The 18,717-nt window shown below is 32.8% G+C and overlaps 1 protein-coding gene across 1 annotated transcript in view; it reads right to left on the reverse strand.

Moving 5' to 3' along the window:
* Window positions 1–18,717, reverse strand: part of LOC118181837 (cell adhesion molecule Dscam1-like) — a 1,450,682-nt gene that overhangs the window by 432,904 nt on the left and 999,061 nt on the right. The window contains exon 6 of the mRNA XM_085816862.1: window positions 10,596–10,771. Within this exon, the coding sequence (XP_085672988.1) occupies window positions 10,596–10,771 (176 nt within the window). The remainder of the gene's footprint in view (window positions 1–10,595; window positions 10,772–18,717) is intronic.

An 18,717-nucleotide genomic window follows, 5' to 3' on the forward strand; every position in this document is an offset into this window, starting at 1 on the left:
CGTTAGACCAAAAAGGCATGCAGAAAAGAGGGAGAAAATACCTTATAAACTAATTTACATAATTAAATGCATTTCCGTATGTTTAAAGTAATGAAATGTGTTGCTGCAATATATGTAGAGATTCAGAAATTTAACTTAAAAAACCGTGATGTTCAGATCGACTCAGAATGCTTTAGAAACATAATGCCTGTATAAAGTTCTTTTCTGCATTTCTTAAATATCAAATTTGTTTAAATAAGTTTAATTAATTTAAATATTTAAATACATTTTTAATACGTTTAAAATAATTAAATGCTTTGCTGAAATGTACGTAGAGATTCAGAAATTTAAAAACAGTGAAGTTAAGATATACGTAGAATGTTTTAGAATTCTTAGGCATATATGCACATCCTTTCTACTTAGTTACCAATTTCATAGAAATACATTTAAAATAATAATCTCGTCACATTACTAAAATCTGAATTAAGGAATGATTAAATGTATCATAAGAGCTACACTCTCTTTCCTACTAAAAAAATTCAACTATATATAGAGAAGAAAAAATGTGTTTCAGAAATGAAATAAAGCATTATTTTTATCTATATATTGCATTTCAAAATTAGCAGCCATCATCGAAATATGCATGGGCGTTATTATCCTATACTTTAGTTAAACCATCACTGGTTATTAATTAATTATGAATTATAACTACATTTAACATAAACTTTTGTTCAAGTCCAGAAGGAGTAAAATGCCAGTCTAATTCGTACCTATATAACCACGAAAAGTTATAACAAATAATGTTTTATGTTGACGGAGAAAGCCATCAGCTCAGACTGCTAGTAAAAGGATATGAGCAACAGAAACCGTTTTTACTTCCTTGTACGAAGTAAAGGAAGTATTGTAATCACAAAAAAATTCCGAGTACCATACTTAAACGAAAATATCCATTTTGACTGCTACAGAATTTAATTCAACGATGTTTTTCTGGACATCTGTAGGTAAGGACAGAATAAAGGACTCCTTTTCCCAAAACGAATTATAAAACTAATTCAAAATGCCTTCAGAAGATATTTTTTCGTGGCGTCTGTTCGTCCATACGCACATCGTATGTGCGTATGTATATATGTATCTCGCATATGTATATGTATCTCGCAACAAAAGTACATGTAATAAATATACATATATATACCCAATCTGTTAGTCGGCTTCGTAAGCTCAGTTTTTTTTTTTTTTTTTTTTTTCATTCCTATATGTTGGTAAATTTTGTCTTTTTTGTTTTGAAAATGTTTGAATTATGCTGTTTTTATCTTCCGATTAAGGTTTTTATGGCTTTAGTTACCCTGCATGTTATAGTTGTAGCATTATCAATAATTTAAAAGTTGTTTAGATGCGGTTAAACATAATGTTTTTACCATAGCGGCTATATTTGTTTACATTTGAAGCTTAGTAGAATAGTGGATTTGTTGAAACTATGCTTCGCGTCAACAAAGATAATGTCTTCTTTTATTATTGAGAATTTAATCATGCTTAATCTATTCTGGAATTATTATTTAAGTTATTAAATTATCCGATATATTGACGATATATTGTCCATAACAAATTATGTTAGTTTCTATGCCTTCAGTGTCTTTTTGCCTAATGAGACGAAACATAAACTTTCAGTTTTGCGCTCCGTAAAGTCTGCCTTCTTGCCCACTAGCTGAATTGCTTGTTTTTGCTTAGAAACGCTAATTTTAATTGTAAAAATTGTTCTTTAAGTTGTTTTAACTGTTTATATGTTTTGTATTTTTCTATAATTTTCAATTTTTAATGAAGATATTTTGAAACATTGTGTATTTTTGTCTTGCCGCGAAGTGAGAATTGAATTAATTGAATGAGAAATATATCTCTAGTGAAATTCGAGGAAATAAATTTAAATGAAAGGCAGCAAAAATGCGTATAATTTAATATTCCGTACAAGGAAGTCATGAGGTGTACACATCAGATTTTTTTCCCTTGCGAAAATTTAAGAGCAAATGATTAAATTAATGTCATTTATATTAAACTTATCGGTTCGCATTTATTTCTACATGAGAAATAGAAATAGTTCAAGATATTCTGAATTACCCAGCGCAAATATCAAGGTAGCAAATGCTTTCAAATTGTATTGTCTTACTTACTAACAAATGCTTTCAAATGCTATTGCCATGCTTTAGGATTTGCGAAATAAATGATTTACAGAAAGACAAAAATGCTGGGACAATCAAAATGTTACATTTGTCAACTTCTGGAGTTTCAAATAATTTATGATACGGCTCCGATCAATCGAATTATTCGTTGTCCGTTTTATCACATAAAAATTTTAATTTCTTTAAGATACAATATCTAGAGAAAATGTTTAATGAACGTAAATTTAAAGTAAAGCTTTAAGACATAAATTCTGAATAAATTTATTTATTTGAGTGACGGAAATATTTTTGTGTATCGAGCGGCTATTTAGAGTGTTATTAATAACATAAAAACTATTTGTTTTACATTAACTATCTTACAAAATATAAAAAATATCATTATCCAATTTTCCACTCAGCGGTTTTATTTTTCCCTACATCTCTCTCTCTATATATAGAATTCAATTATATGCTTTCAGGATATGTAATACGCGTTTAAGGAAAGGACTAATAATATTTTAAGAAATAAATTTCAATTCAGAATCATTTAGTTTTTGTTTGACTCTTGAAATGTTTCTGTATAAAACTGAATAAATTGAGAACTAGTGCTTTTGAGGAATAAATATAAGGAAGAAGAATACTTTTGACAGCTAGATCTATATTACTTTCATAAGTTTCGAAAAGATATTCATACAAAAAGTATTTCAATTTTTTCTCTTTGCGCTGAGTATAAGAATGATAAAAGCATCAACAACTGCAATATGCAAAATATGTCAAGCTTGTCATTTCTGATATTTCCATCCGAAACAGGCGACGAGAGGCTGAATTGCATCCGTTGAATAGGAAATGAAGTCATTCAAATACAGTGACAGCTGGAACTCCTGCAATTAAGAATGATAGCGATTTCTAAGGTAACATGAATAACGATAATGAATAATTTAGAATAAACGAAATTTTAATTTTTTGATATCTGACAAAACTTCAATGATTATTTTTATTTTAGTTGTATGCAAAATTTTAAGCAATAATTTTTAGTTTTATATATATAAAGTAAACCCCATTATTTATTTGCTTGATAGCATCTATGGTACCCTGCACATCTGTCATTTAATGCTACATTTATATTATCATCAGTTTAAAAAATCTGATTTGGACACTACAGAATTTCCATTTAAGGCTTATTAAATTACACGCATTTTTTGATATACTACGTTTAAACTAAATACCTCGAATTATATTAACTAAATTAACCGATCCTTCAAGGGAAGTTGAAAATAATAATTTAAACACTTCTGTAATCTGAAGTACATGACTACGACCAACGATTATGAAAATAAAGGCCGGGTAAAGACTTCTTAGCCGAATCAGTAGGTAGTTATATATATATTGTCATGTTGTACATTTAGCGGAAGATAAAAACAATCATGTTCTAATCATGGCCGAAAATACTGCTGCATAGATGAATGGAAATTGCGACGTAGTGGAATGACCCGCTAGAATTTTGAAAGAAGCGCGACCTATCATCGTAAATAAAAAAAATCTTTATTTTTGGATGACGAATTTCGTAGCACATATCTTCATAACTGGTAGAAGATCAGGAGTGCTAAACGCGACCCATAATTTTAGATATGCAATTGCATTTTATGTAATGGCGAATAGCTAGCAGAGGCTGACGACACGCTGTCAGCAGGCAGGAGAAGAGGCGAAAGAAGAAGACTACGCAGTTAGTAGCTATTTATAATAGATTAGGTGCAGAAAGTATTCTAAACTATGACTGATCAAATTTAGTTTTAGTTACCTTTTTCTAGCTGCGCAATGTAACACGGAAAGCTCTCGAATTTGGGAGAACAGAAAGAAATAGATATAATTTTGAAGAATATTCTTTTTTTTAGTCCTTTAATCTGATTTATTTAATTTAAAATGCATTTATTTCATGATATATACAAGTGAAAGTGTTTAACATTCTTATACAACGGCGTTACGTATTTTTTCACTTTTGAAACATACAGAAGACACTTAACATTTACCTAGCACCGTATAAAATGTTTCTCTATTTCACTCGGGCCATCTCTATTGATAATCTCTACATACAAACAGTATTAAACTTTAAAAAGGCTTTTTCGGAAGACCATTAAAATCTGAACACTTTCTTATTTTAGATATATTTTTTATTAAACACCTATCCCTCGATTTACACGGTAGTCTTTTATACGATTTCGGTTTTACATGTTCTAAAAATTAACAAATTTCAAAAACTTCGTAAAAATGTATATTCGGCTGCATATACGTAAATACATATATTTGAAGACATTTTTGAATTTAATTCCTTTGGTAACACTGATAACAATAAGGATGGGATTCCTCATGTTGTAAAAGGCGAATCCCTGTAGTATGTATATGTGTTTCACAAAAGTAAAACTATTTGGTTCATGTGAACTAGTGCAATATCAATATTTTAAGCAGCAAGGCTTACATTATTTTTATCTACATATTTGAATGTTTACTGGTAAGTTTTCAACATTTATATTTTTGTGGCATTTTATAATTTACGTAAATGTTTTAAAGTTTTATAATGCCAAAAGATTTGAAAAAAAAATCAAATAAAAAGAAAAGTTTTTTTCTTTAGAAACAAAAATTAAAATATAGGATTGTCTACGTAATAGAGAAATAGTAACAGACGTTGTTAAATTTTGCTCCATGAATGAAGCCACAATAATAATGACTAAAAAATCTGATGTGTACACCACATGACTTCCTTGTATTGGAATATTAAATTATACGCATTTTTTCTTGCATTTCATTTAAACTTATTGGATTGAATTAAATCTACTTCGCCGACAGCGCATAAACCACAATAGAATAAATGCATTCTTTAAAATTCACTCTAGTATTTGTTTACCATAGCGACACTCTGGTGCTAGATTCACTTAACAGTATTAATAATTATATAACGGTTAATTTATATATTAATTTTATAACCGAAACTAAGTTAACAGTTAACTTATATATTTCGATCACATTATAACATAATGCACAAAATTTATATCATTTAAAGAATAGAATTATCTAATCGTTGCCACATGTTCTATTCAAATACTATAATAAAGCTAGAATGATGTATAAAAAAATTAAGCAAACAAAACAAAAAAGAAACAGTTTTTCACAAACGATTGAGTATTTCTCATTTAATTAATTCACTTCTCACTTCGCGAGAAGGCAAAAATACATAAAAACTCAAAATATCTATATTAAAAATTGCGAAGTAAATCTTAAACGCTTATTTCTTCGAAAAAATTCCAGAAAGGATTAAGCATGATTTAAATAATTAATGAAGGCGTTATCTTTGTTGTTGCGAAGCTAAGTTTCTCTAGATTGGCAACAAATCCACTAGTCTTCTGTTTCAAATGTAAACATCAATGGCCGCCATTAAAAAAAGTCTTAGAGGCAATTAAACAACTTTAAAATTGCTGATAATTATAAAAATATTGCACACATATTTACTAAACTTACTTCCTTAACCAGAAGATAAAAACAACATAATTCAATAATTTTTAAAGCAAAAAATGTACAATTTACCAACATATAAGAGTAAAGAAACTAAGATCACTGAGCCGGGTAACAGAGTGGATATATATATAAATATATTTATACGTTTGGTGCAGCCGATTGCAACCAAAATACGAGGTGCACATCTACATGTTATAGCAGTAATATATACAAAATTTCAACGTTCTGAGGCTACTCGTTTTTGAGTTATGCGAGATACGTACGTACATACTTTGGACAGACGCCACGAAAAATTCTCTTCAGAATTAATTTTAAAGCAGTTTTATAATTTTTTGAAGGAAAAGAGTATTTTCTTCTGTCCTAACGTACATATATCACGCAAAAACATCGTTAAATTGCATTTGATAGCGGTCAAAATGGATATTTTCGTTGAAATATGCTGCCTGAAACTTTTCGCGATTACAGTACTTCCTTTGTACTCCGTACAAGGAAGTAAAAAGGAAGCCAATTAGAAAAAATGTAGCAGATGGAAGTTGCAGCAGTAAGAGCACAATTTATATATAAGATGTGATACAATGGACAGTATGGAAAAGACATTAGTGATATGGATAGAAGACCAAAATCAAAAACGGATTCCAATTGATACTAATGCTATTACAAATAAAGCCTCAAAGATTTATAAAGCGCTTAAGAATTAGTCACCTTCGATTTCGTCAGATGAGAAAAAGGTATCTTTTTCCGCAAGTCATGGTTGGTTTGAGATTAAAACAAAGACATTCTTTACATAATCTAAGATTGAAAGGAGAAAGTGCATCTGATGATTTAGATGCAGCAGAACAATATCCAGCAAAATCTGCTGAAATCTCTGCCGCCAACTCCTACACTATCAGATCTTCAATGCTGACGAGTCCGGGTGGTTCTGAAAAAAATGCCTGAAAGGACCTATTTAGCTAAAGCTTGCCAAACAGCTAGTGGTCATAAGGTAGCGAAAAGTCGTATAACAATTATTTTCTGTTGCTTCAGGCGATTATATAATGAAACCATTGGCTGTTAACAAATCAAAAACACTACGCTCGTTTAAAGGAGTAAACATAAGTAACCTTCCCGTTTATTGGATGGTTAATAAGCATGGGTCACTGCTATAACTTTCAATGAATAGTTTCGTAACATGTTTGTTACAGATGTAAAAAATTATTTAAGTAAAAAGAGGTTGCCTTTTAAGGCTTTTCTATTAAATGATAATGCACCTGATCAACCTCAAGATTTACAACACGAAAATGTAGAAGTTATCTTTTTACCAAAGAATACAAAAGACCTTATTACAACTTTAGATCAAGGAATAAGTTCGACTTTTAAGGCACTGTATATCAAACAAACCTTCAGGTACATTTCAGAACAAATTAAAAACGATGAATCTCTTACTCTTATCGATGCTTGGAAGACATTTATAATTTTATACTGTATTAAGCATATTGGCCTGTCATATACTCAGATAAAACAATCAACGCTCAACGCATGCTGGAAAGCAATATGGCCGGTAGCTATTAAAGCATTAGAGCATGCATATTCTCAGATCACTAAATTGGCCCAAACTATAGGAGGATAAGGTTTTTGAGGATTTAGCTCAGGCAGATATTGAAGAAATAATGGCTGATGAAGAACTAAATGAGGATGAGTTAGTTAACATGATTCATGAAACAAATAAACATGATGAAGACAATGATTCTGATTCAGAGCAATCTGAACCAGTTGCGTTCACAGCAGGAGTCATCATCGTAGGACCTGAATTGGAAATAAAATTAGGTAATCCGTTTTTACAATATGACACGAATGTTGAACGAGCACTTCGATTCCAACGGGGGCTTAGTAAGTGCTTAAATCAATATGTGGAGATTTATAAAGATTTAAGAAAAAAAATCTAGGCAATTGTTAATTATGGATTTCATTGCAAAGTCTTGTCGATTTGAGGTCTTCCCTGATTCGTCAACCATTGAAGCAGATTCTTATCAAGCACGCTCAAGTGATGAAAGTGACATCATCAAAATACCAATCAAGAAGAAAAGACTAATAGTTAATGAAAGTGATGATAGTGATTAAACTTAAAATAATTTTTGAATGATCTTATGTTTTTCTAATGTGAAATAAATTAAATATGTACTTCTATTACCTACATACATTTGTTATTTTATGAACGAAGTATAACTTTATTTATTTTAAGCTGTCTTAATTTTGTTTTATGTAAATAAATAACTAAATTACGCACATTTAATGAGTTTTTCGTTTTACACGCTTTTACAAAGCAAAATCCAAGATTTCGAGTTACACGGTTTTGTGCTGAACCTAGCTTCCGTGTGAATGGATGGATAGGTTTATTTTTATTTGCATATTAAAACAATTTTCCTCAAAATAAAATCTTATTTTAAGAACTGTAAGAGAAGTTTTAAATGAAGCTTCTCTGGTTATAAGGTTACTCAGTTAAGTAGTTAGATTTTTCTCGCATTTTCGCTTCTACTTCCGTCAGTTCCGATCAGAATGCAGTTTAGTTAAATTATACATGCTCAGAATTCTTGTGTTTAGAGAGAGAGAAACACAGTTTTTGGAAGCATTTGCAGACTGTGAATTTTTGGCAATTACATGCTTTTTTAAATGGAACGCACTGACTTTAGTTTCGGCAAAGACGCTTTGTTTCTCGAATATTTAAAACCAAGGCGCCAGAGCTTTAGAACAAATTAATTTGCATTTGCCCTTCAACCGCTTGTTCCAAAATTTTTCCAAGCAGCTAGTTTTGTGTGTTTTTTTTCCAACTATTGTGCAAGTATCGGATTTATGCGCTAATAGAAAAAAAAAATATATTTAAAACTTTTCCTTTCTGCTTGCGATTTGTGTAGTTAGAAGATAGATGAAATAATAAGACATTTGACAGTATTTTAAGATTCTTGTAGATATGGCACATTTCTTTTCAATAAATGTACAAGACCTGTGTTTACATATCTTGAAAATAAACGAATAAAGAATAAATATAACCTGAACTTTCTAATTGCACGTTAAATACCAATTTCCATAAAATAAATGTTAGACGTAAACGAAAATTTCCTGTTGCATTGCATTAACGTGAATGAGCGGTCTGGAATGGAACGAAGAAATCACTCACAGCTGTGACGCACATATGAATTTTTCAAGAAGGGGCATCGAGGGTCGAAAGTCCACTATTCTCGTACCATACCCAAAAACGTCAAATATATTCTTCTGATTTTCTCGATTGTCGGGAACAAAAAAACAGTAAAAAATAAATTATTGAATAAATAAATATCATTAATTAATCAAATAAATTATTAACAACAAATATTTCAGAATATATCAGAAAGCACAAGAATTTATGTATTTACTTTTCTCATAATTCAAAAATAAAAACACAAAGCCAATTCATTATTATAGAAGTGCCAAGTCATAGAAGAAGAACAATATCACTTTAATATTTAATTACAAAACTAAAAACATGATGATTACAGTGTTTTCATTTAGAGTCGTCAGTCTGCTTCCATACACTTACAAATAGTCACAGAATAAAATCTAGTTTTCTTGTTTTTTATTTTTTTTTATTTTTTAGTTTTTTAATTTTTATTATTTTTTTTTATTTTTATTTATTTATTTCATTTATAACTTCCTCGGGAGTCATGGTGACGCTGCTTGAATTCAGCAGAGCAAGGCAATGGTCTTGCTCTGCTTGAACGTTCATTGTGTATGGTACTTAAGTATATTTTTGTGTGCAATTCGATATAGGAAGAATACAACTTTAAAATGGACTTTCGTTGCACTGAAAGAATATGGTTGTTACATAATCATTTAGAATCATGCAATACAAGTGATGAAAGAATTTTTAACTTTATTGTCACGTGGGCTTACCAGCGCACGTGGTGAGATGACTCACCATTTGACCTTGTCTCGTTAGTAAAATAGGGAGGCGAAGATATCCAATTCCTTCAAAAATACACTATAGCGTATAACAGGAAGCAAATGAAAAGAGTTCAGTTCTGAGAATAAGAGGATGTTTTATGTTCGTATGAAGTTCGGCTTTGAAAGGGAAGAAAAGGAGAAAAATATTTATTTTTCTCTATTAGAACTGAAAGGATTGTTACCTTTGTATATTACGTACTATATGCATAGGATTATTATCAATTAAAAAAATCGAGGGCGATAGGAGGATGAGGTCCGGGTGGCGCACGTAAGGAGATCCGTCCCCCCCCCTTGTGTGCACCACTGAACAGAGATATAATCTTTTATACTTGACAAAATAAACGGCGTACCAATAAATGTTCACTAATAAAATTCACTGATTATCAACTAATAAATATGTAATTTAATTAATAGCCCTAAATGTGTAATGTATAATTAAAATAATTTTATCTAGATGTTTTTAAGAAGAAAAATTGATTTAAAATTTTTAATTCAAAGAAACAATTGGAATTACACTGTTAAAAATTCTCTAATATCCAAACCAAAAATTTCTGTATTAGATATACTTTTTTTAAACGTAAGAACAATCTTTTCCGAATTTATATAATGATATTATTAATAAAGAAATATCCATAAGAAGTATTTTAAAATATAGCATTTAAATATACTATTAAATATGAAATAACAAATAAAATTTTTAAGAAGAGATTTGATTGATTTAAACTGCTCATTTTGTTAAGTATGATGTTTTAATTTAAAGATAAATTAAAAGCCTTGTCTTTGGATAACAATACTTTAAAAACACATTTTTCACTACTGTACATGGAAGATAAATTGATGATGTTTATGCTTCTCGCAATGACAACATTTTTCACATCAAGTGGATGAAGTATCATAGTGTAATACAGCATAATAACTCCAAAATTTGGAGAAAAAATACAAACAGCAAATGTGTTTAAAAACGTTATTGTTCTGTGTAGAAGAAATAATACTGAAAACTCTTACCTGTGACAAGCAGTACGCTCTCTATTCGTCTTTCGCCTATGCTATTACGTACAATGCATTGATATTTTCCACCATCAGATGCTTGTACTTTTTTTATATTCAGAGTTCCTTGATTTTCCCATATTCTAGCATCTTCTTCAATGGCTTGTAAGACGCCAGATGTATCTTTCATCCACCTGAAAAAAAAAAAAAAAAAAAAAAAATTAAAAATTTTTTATAAGAATGTAAAACACATTCTATATACTTTTGTGTCATATGAAGAATTCTATCGCTAAAATTGAGAAAATGATAACTATATTTTTCTGCATTTAGTTACCACTCTTTAGTAATTTAATAATAATCTTGAAAGGTTTTGCTTTGCACTGCTCATTATTTACAAGTACATATCCTTTTTATATTTCAGACCGATAAATTTGAACCTAAAATTTTATTCAGAAAACCAACAGGAAGGAAAATAAAAGTTTCGCTACAAATATAAATGAAATAATTCTCTGATGAATGTGAGTCAATGAAACTAGCGGTAAAATTTTTCCTTTTGAGTTTTTCTGAAATTGAATTAATTACGATTCACTTTATATATGCGTATATTTTTAATGTAATCATATTTCAAGTAGTAGTTAAATGTACGGAGCTTCTAAAAGAATTCATTTGATTTCAGTGCACTGTAATTGTAATCCTTGAGTACAATTTCGACTTGTTAATTAATCAAGCATTTCAAAAATATCTTTTACAACTCACTTCTTCTAGTAACCCTAGCAACGCCAAGGCGAACGCCAACCACGGCAAAAAACGATGTCGCATAATATTGTTGCTCTATTCCTTACTTTATTTTTATTACACTCTCTTGGGTGCTTGAATATGTATCTCTAATGTATCTATCCTTTTTATTATATGAGATACAACTGAGTAAATGAAAATTGTGCATGAATATGCTCTTCTAATATTGATAATCGGTTCATGTTACTACACCCCTTACAATAAGTTATTTCGAAGATTTAACCGGTGCTGCTGGACACATACAAGGCAAGCAAAATTTGCTGTCTTTATCTTCATTAATTACAAGGCGGATGTTGTAAATTCCGAAACTAAAATTTAAAACTGCGCATATAATATATAAGCTTTCTAAAACTGCGAAATAAGAATTAGTAATGGCGCAGTCAGGTCTTAAAGTTTCAGTGCAAACAACGAAACTGGATTCTGAAAACTATGCTACTTGGAAATTCAAGATTCAAATGCTTCTAATGCGCGATGGGTTGGATGATATTCATTATTCTCCACCACCTTCTAAACTTGACCATAAATTTTTACAGAGGGATAAGCTATAATGAATCTATGCACTGACGACTCCCAGATTATCCACATTAGAGATAAAACGACTACCGCTGGTACATGGCAAAACTTAAAGTCAGTTCATGAGCGCTCCAATTTGCACACGATGATATGATCACACACGTTACTTAAATGATGGACTTAGTCGAAAGACTGAAAGCTATCGGTGAGAACATTCCAGATCAGCATGTAGCCGCACTTATGTAAGTATCTCGTAGCATGCAGCCACTCAATGTATGTATTTCACATAACTCAACGATTAATGGTATAGTGAATTAAGACAGCTGGAGCATCACCTTCAGCGTCTTTTCGCCCAGTGAGACCAAATGTTGACTTATTAATTATGAATTATTTTGCATCAAAAACTGTGTCTTTCTGCCCGTCTTATCTGATGAATTGCTTTTTTTTTTCGGTGTAGAAACTTTTAATTTTAATTGCAAAAATTGAAAAATTGCTTTTTTAACTGTATTTAGTGTTTTAGGTTTTTCTGTGTAGGGTTTATATTTATTTTAACTAACATTTATTTTAAGATTAAGCTATCTTTCCTGTCAAGCCTTTACTTTACCCTGGAATTGTCAATGCCAAAGTATGTAAATTTTAGTAGAACGCGCAGAGTATTCAAATTTTTAGCAGAAGCAATTGAGTTTAAATAGAAGGGAAGCGAGATTTTAAGTGTGCTTCTTGAATCACGAGCGTGAAGGTTGCTTGGTAGAAAGTTTAAGAACCGCGCGTTTCGGCCTGTGTGCCTACTTCGGCAGTTAGTTGAATCTTTCAATTTCTCAATCAGAAAGTTTGCTGAATCTGAGCTGTACCTTAGAACGCGGTTAATTTAGTCACGATTATAGAGCCTCGTAGGTAGTGACCTCATTATTTATTCATCCTGTTATTTATTTTTAGTTGTACATTTCTATTTTTGTTACACCGCCGAGTCGGCGTAGTTTGTGAGCGTCAAGTGAACGCAACTGTGAGTTCTAAAGTGAAATAAAAAGGGAGTTAAACCCTTCTTAAACGTCTATGTAATTTCCAGTTCATATCAGTCACTACTACTGTTGCTGAAACGTTGGGGCCTCCCAACATCATATTGGCGCCCGAACAATTTACGAACTGAAATAGCCGAAAACTGGATGGAAGCTCCTGTACAACTCCAACAACAAGAAATGGCCAACCAATTAGAAGGATTTCGATACCTGGTCCAGACGATGAGTGCATCGATCAAGCCAAACGTCAATTTCGACGGAAAAAATTCGGTGGCGATACTTTTAGAAGGCCTAGAAAATCATTTCCAGTTATACCTTGTGCCTGAAAGACAAAAAGTTGCCATTGCCATGTCTGCACTAAGAGGACAGGCCTCACTATGGTGGAAGAATATAGGGAAATTTTTATTAGGGGAATTCGGAGGCTAAACATATACCTTTGAAAATTTCAAAATATCATTATTAAAGGCCTTCCCCATAGTGAAAGACCGAGCGAAGCTCGAAGCCGAACTGTATAGCTTTTTTCAACGTAATATAGATTTGACGGACTTCATTCTGCGAAACGTTAAGCTGATAAACATGCTGTATGGGAAGAAACCCGATTCAGAGATTATTAAAATAATCTTACCAAGATTGCTACCTGCTATCCAAGATTACGTCGAAATCCGAAACCCAAGCACCTTCCAGGAACTCTTCGAGTTGGCGGTCAAGTTCCAAAATCGCAGAATAGAGGAGAAAGCTAGAGGGGCATCGTATTCTAAAGGTCTCCGAGGGCAATCCTCAAATCAACAGATCGGAAACACAAATCGCTCTTATGGGGAAAGAGCTATCAAGCCAACTCATCGAAGATCGAAGGTCAAGGCCCAAAAAGGAAATTTGAAAAGAACCGTCCGCGTACCCAGAAGACTGAAGTTGAAAGGAAAGCTTTAAACGAGTAGAAGGGCCTGTAAAAGCGAGGGTCCAGACCCCGGAACTTTCGAAAAAACCCTCAAGAAGATACCTAAATACGGTTGTGGTAAATAACTCACAATTACCGATTATACAAGTCCGGGTTGGCGATGTACCAGTAGAAGCCCTCATCGATACAGGGGCAGAAGGTAATTTTATGAGTGATACATTTTTTAAGAACAATTTTAATAGGTTACGATTATTTAAAAATAAAAAAAAACAGAAATTATAGCGGCGCAGGCAAAAACCTGTCAATGCATTGGGAAATTATCATTACAAATACAGGTAAAAGATGAAAGCCTCAAAGTATTAATTTTTGTGGTCAAAAATTTGCAGAGTCCAGTCATTTTAGGCATAGAGGATTTAAAGGCCGCGAAGGCCAAACTGAATTTTCAGGAAAATTCGATTATGCTGGAAATGGATCGGAGGGTGGTGGAGCCAGTGAAACAACCGCAAGTAGACCTTAGCCATTTGAATGACCATGAAAGCCAAGCCATCTAGCAAGTGGTGAGTACTTTTTCGAACTTGTTTTCAGAACGGCCTGGTAATTGTCAAATTGTTACGCATGATATACAATTAACTGCCGACAAACCCTGTAGGACTAAACCTTACCGGAATGATAAACAGAAAGAAGAAATAATTGAAGAACACATTCAGGAAATGTTGAAGAACCAGATAATAACGCCCATAATAGTGAGTACGCGAGTCCAGTCGTACTATGTAGGAAAAAGAATGAGTTCCCGCCTTCGGATAAAAGGGCTTGGAGGTTTGCTATCGATTACAGAAAGCTTAACAGTGTTACTAAGTTCCCAGTTTACCCTTTGCCGGTTATAGAGGAAATTATTAGAAAGATTAAGTCTACGAGATACATGACTACGTTGGAATTAACGTCTGGCTACTATCAAATAGCTATGAGACCCGAAGACATACATAAAACCGCGTTTATCACAAAATCGGGCACTTATGCATTTTTAAGCATGCCCTTTGGGTTATGTGGGGCCCCGTCAACATTCCAGAGAGCTATGGACATTATTCTAAAGCCTGTCCTAGGAAAATCGACTTTAATCTATCTAGATGATATAATTATAAAGAGTAGTACGTTGGAACAACACATTAAAGACTTGGAAGGGGTTTTTAAATTATTAAAAGAGCTCGGTCTTACAATTAACGCATCAAGATGCAAGTTCGCGACTAAAGAACTTAAATATCTGGGTTATAAAATTTCGCAAAAGGGTATAGAAACTCAGGATTAAAAAATAAGAGCCATAAAGAATTTCCCACCTCCCAACACCGCCAAGAAACTTTCTTCTTTCCTTGGGCAATGTTCTTATTATCGGTCGTTCATAAAAGATTTTGCGAACATTGTTGAACCGTTGTTAGTAATTAAAAGAAAGAAAAGTAAGTTTACGTGGACAGCAGAGGCAAATACTGCATTTGAAAGGTTAAAAGAAGCACTCATCAATGACCCTGTTTTGAAATTCCCGGAAGGAGACGAAAACATGGAATTTGCAGCAGATGCGTCGGACTATGGCGTAGGTGCAGTTCTCATGCAAAATGGCCATCCTTTGGCATTTTTTAGTAAAACTTTAAACTCTAAGCAAAGGAATTATACAGCTACAGAGAGAGAAACATTAGCCGTATTAATGGCTGTACACAAATTTCCAGTTTATTTCGGCAAAGCGCCAGTAACAGTCTTTTCGGATCATGCGGCTGTTGGTAGACTTTACTCGGGGAAAAACCTAACGCCCAGGTTAATAAGATGGGCTTTAAAACTTCAAGAATATAACCTAATAATTAAATATAAACCGAGTAAGGAAAACAATGTTGCTGATGCACTATCTCGAATAAAACTGGATGAGGAAGGCAATAAACTCAAATGCGCTGTGTTAACTTCAAAAAATTTAGATTCTAGAGAAACAATTATTGCTGAATTGAAAGCTGATCCTGAATTTGGAAGCATCTATGCGTATTTGAAAGATCCCGAAAGCTTTGAACACACAGATATCGATGCAATAAGAAGTAGAGCAGAAAATTATGAAATAATAGATAATTTATTGTTTTATACGAAAGCAACAAACGAAAATTTCGAATATAAACCAGTTATCCCAGCGTCGTTTCGATTAAGCATTTTGAAGGAATTACACGACGCGAAAACAGCGGGTCATTTAGGGGTCAGAAAGACTTTAAAAAGCGTACGCAAGGCGTTATATTTCACGCAATTATACAAAAAAGTAACTGCGTATGTCAGGTCCTGCAATCAATGTCAGTTAATAAATGATATTAATTACAGCCCGGCCGGGTACTTAAATAGCATTCGCGCTACATTTCCGAATGAAATTTTAGGCATGGTCCTTATCCCCAGAGTGAGTTAAATAAAAATCGTCTTCTTTTAGTAATTGTAGATCATTTTTCAAAATGGACAGAAATTTTTCTACTTAAACGCGCGTCAGCCAAAACAGTCACAGATGCATTCTTACACAGATACATTTTAAAATACGGCGCACCGATAAAAGTAATTAGCGATAACGGTAAACAATTCGCTAGCCAAATTTTTGAAAACATTTGCACTGGACTTGCACTGGCATACGCCATATCAAAATGGTTCCGTATAGACCACAGGCAAACATCGCAGAAAGAGTTAATAAAAATATTGTAAAAATAATTCGAAGTTATGTTAGCATACATCACAAGCGCTGGGATGGCTATATAAATGAGTTAGCTTATACTTTAAGAACAGCAAATCATGATACGAGGGGAAAAACTCCAGCAGAATTATTTTTAGGGGGGAAGTTAATTACGCCACTAGATAAATTATTCTTTGTTCAACGAAGAGAGGAAGAATTCAAACAAAACGATATACAGAAACTCATTGATCACGCGGTTAAAAGTTCGGATACGGCAAGAAATAGACAGAAACTGTACTATGATCGAAAACGCCGTGAAGCAGATTTTAAAGTTGGGGATAAAGTGTTAAAGCGGAAATTTTCTTTATCAAGTGGCCCAGGCAATTTTACTGGAAAGTTGGCTCCAAAATTTGAAGTCCCCTATGTAATTCAGGAAATCAAGGGAGTCGTATTGTAGCTTAAGAACGAGAGAGGGGAAATCTGTAAAGCAAGTCCCGACCAGGTGAAAAAAATATTATAATCAAAATGATTTTGAAATCCTTAAAAGTTTCTTGCAGGACTCAAGCGCAAAAGAAGTGGAAGGTCCAGAAGTAACGCCCCCGCTCCACCACCCAAGAAGCAGAGAACAGAAGAGGACCCTAGCCCTTCTACAAGTCATTCTAGGGTCCCGAAAAGAAGGAAGGAAAATGGTCAGACTCCAGCATTCAAGAAGTGCAGGAAATCAACGCCGCCGCGTAAAGAATCTTTGATAAATAGGAAAAGACCAGTTACAACGTCCAGCAGTAGAAAATCTGAGTCGAGGAAACCACTTCCAGGGCCATATAGTCAGGAGCAAACAAGGCCGCCGTTCACGAGAAAAAAAAGACAGAAAGAGGAACGAAAAGATTGCCACCAACAGAAGAAATTCAAGCAATATTCCAGACCGGAGGCAGCCAAGACTAGCCGTCCAGGGGCAAAACGGAAAAGACAGGAACCCGAAGACTACCACCCCAAGAGACCGGCGTACAGAGGGCGAAGAAGAAAAAGTCAAAGTTAAAGTCAAAGAAAAAGTTAAAGTCACCATGGAGGAAACTAGAAGAACTCAAAAGCGGAGATTAACGTCCATGAATTCCATAACTTAGGATCAATTTTACGAGAAGAGGATGTCGGAGTTCCAAGCATCGAAAAGTCAAAGATAAGTTAAAATCTCCTATAATTTTTTTTCTTTTGTTCCGAAATGTTATGCGTAAAAACGAAGTTCTATGTTTTGACGGAAGTCAATTTGTCTCGGTTGAAACTTAGTTTTGTTTTACTTTATTTAGCTAAGGCAAAAGCATTATTTTCTTATTATTTTCTTATTATTTCAAGTGTAAAATCTAGCAGCAATCAGTTCCTGTTGGTCGAAAGACTGATTCTGTTATGTTAAGCCAGAATTTGGCCGAAAGTAAAATAACTTCGTATTCTTGTATTAATGAAAAATTTAGTTTCAGTGCCGCCAGCTTGGCGAAGAAAGCGTGAAGTAAAACTTTATTTTTATCTTATTCATTTTATGGTAAATTGCAAAAATCATATGTATTAGAATTTTGTAAATATAGGTAAATACTTGAAAGTTATGTAAAAGTAGAATTTAGTCTAGAAGCATAAAATTTTAGATGCTAAAAGTAAATACTCAAAAGAAACGAATTCTAATTTAAGTATTAAACAGCAGATAAAATCATTCTTTAGAGCGAAAGCCTGCATGTCTAAAGATGAATGAGGGGGAATTAGAATGAATGTGTTTTGTAGGGTTCTCCACCTACACTTGAATTTTAAGAATATTAAACATAGCTCATCGATTATCGCTCGATATTCAGTATGTCGATTAAGGTGTGTCTATTTGGTCGTTGAATTCTAACAAATCATTGTGGATAGGTGAAGTGTTGTAATACAAAAACACGAAAATTCCCGTTTGACACCACACACGGTGGAGATTTCAGGGTAAAGTTAAATTCATGTTTGAATACTTGACTGAATGTGAATTAAGCAGTTAATTAAGGAAAATAAAGGATCGAAAACGAAAACTTTAACCAGTGTTAAGAAAGTATAAATCATAATGTATTTAGAAGATACTGATACTTATTTCTTCCAGATGCTGGAAGGAAGAGAAAAGATTGATTGCTGAAGACCAGGAAAGGTTCCTGTAAGAAGAGATGGTAAAACTATGTACCTACAGAAATTTATTCTAATTTTTGAGAAAACAGTTTGTTTTATGTAAACGAGGCTCTTCAG

This window comes from Stegodyphus dumicola, chromosome 5 (genome assembly GCF_044657685.1).
Source record: "Stegodyphus dumicola isolate Sdum_Otavi_A_Nest chromosome 5, ASM4465768v1".
In the NCBI taxonomy this organism is placed as follows: domain Eukaryota; kingdom Metazoa; phylum Arthropoda; class Arachnida; order Araneae; family Eresidae; genus Stegodyphus; species Stegodyphus dumicola.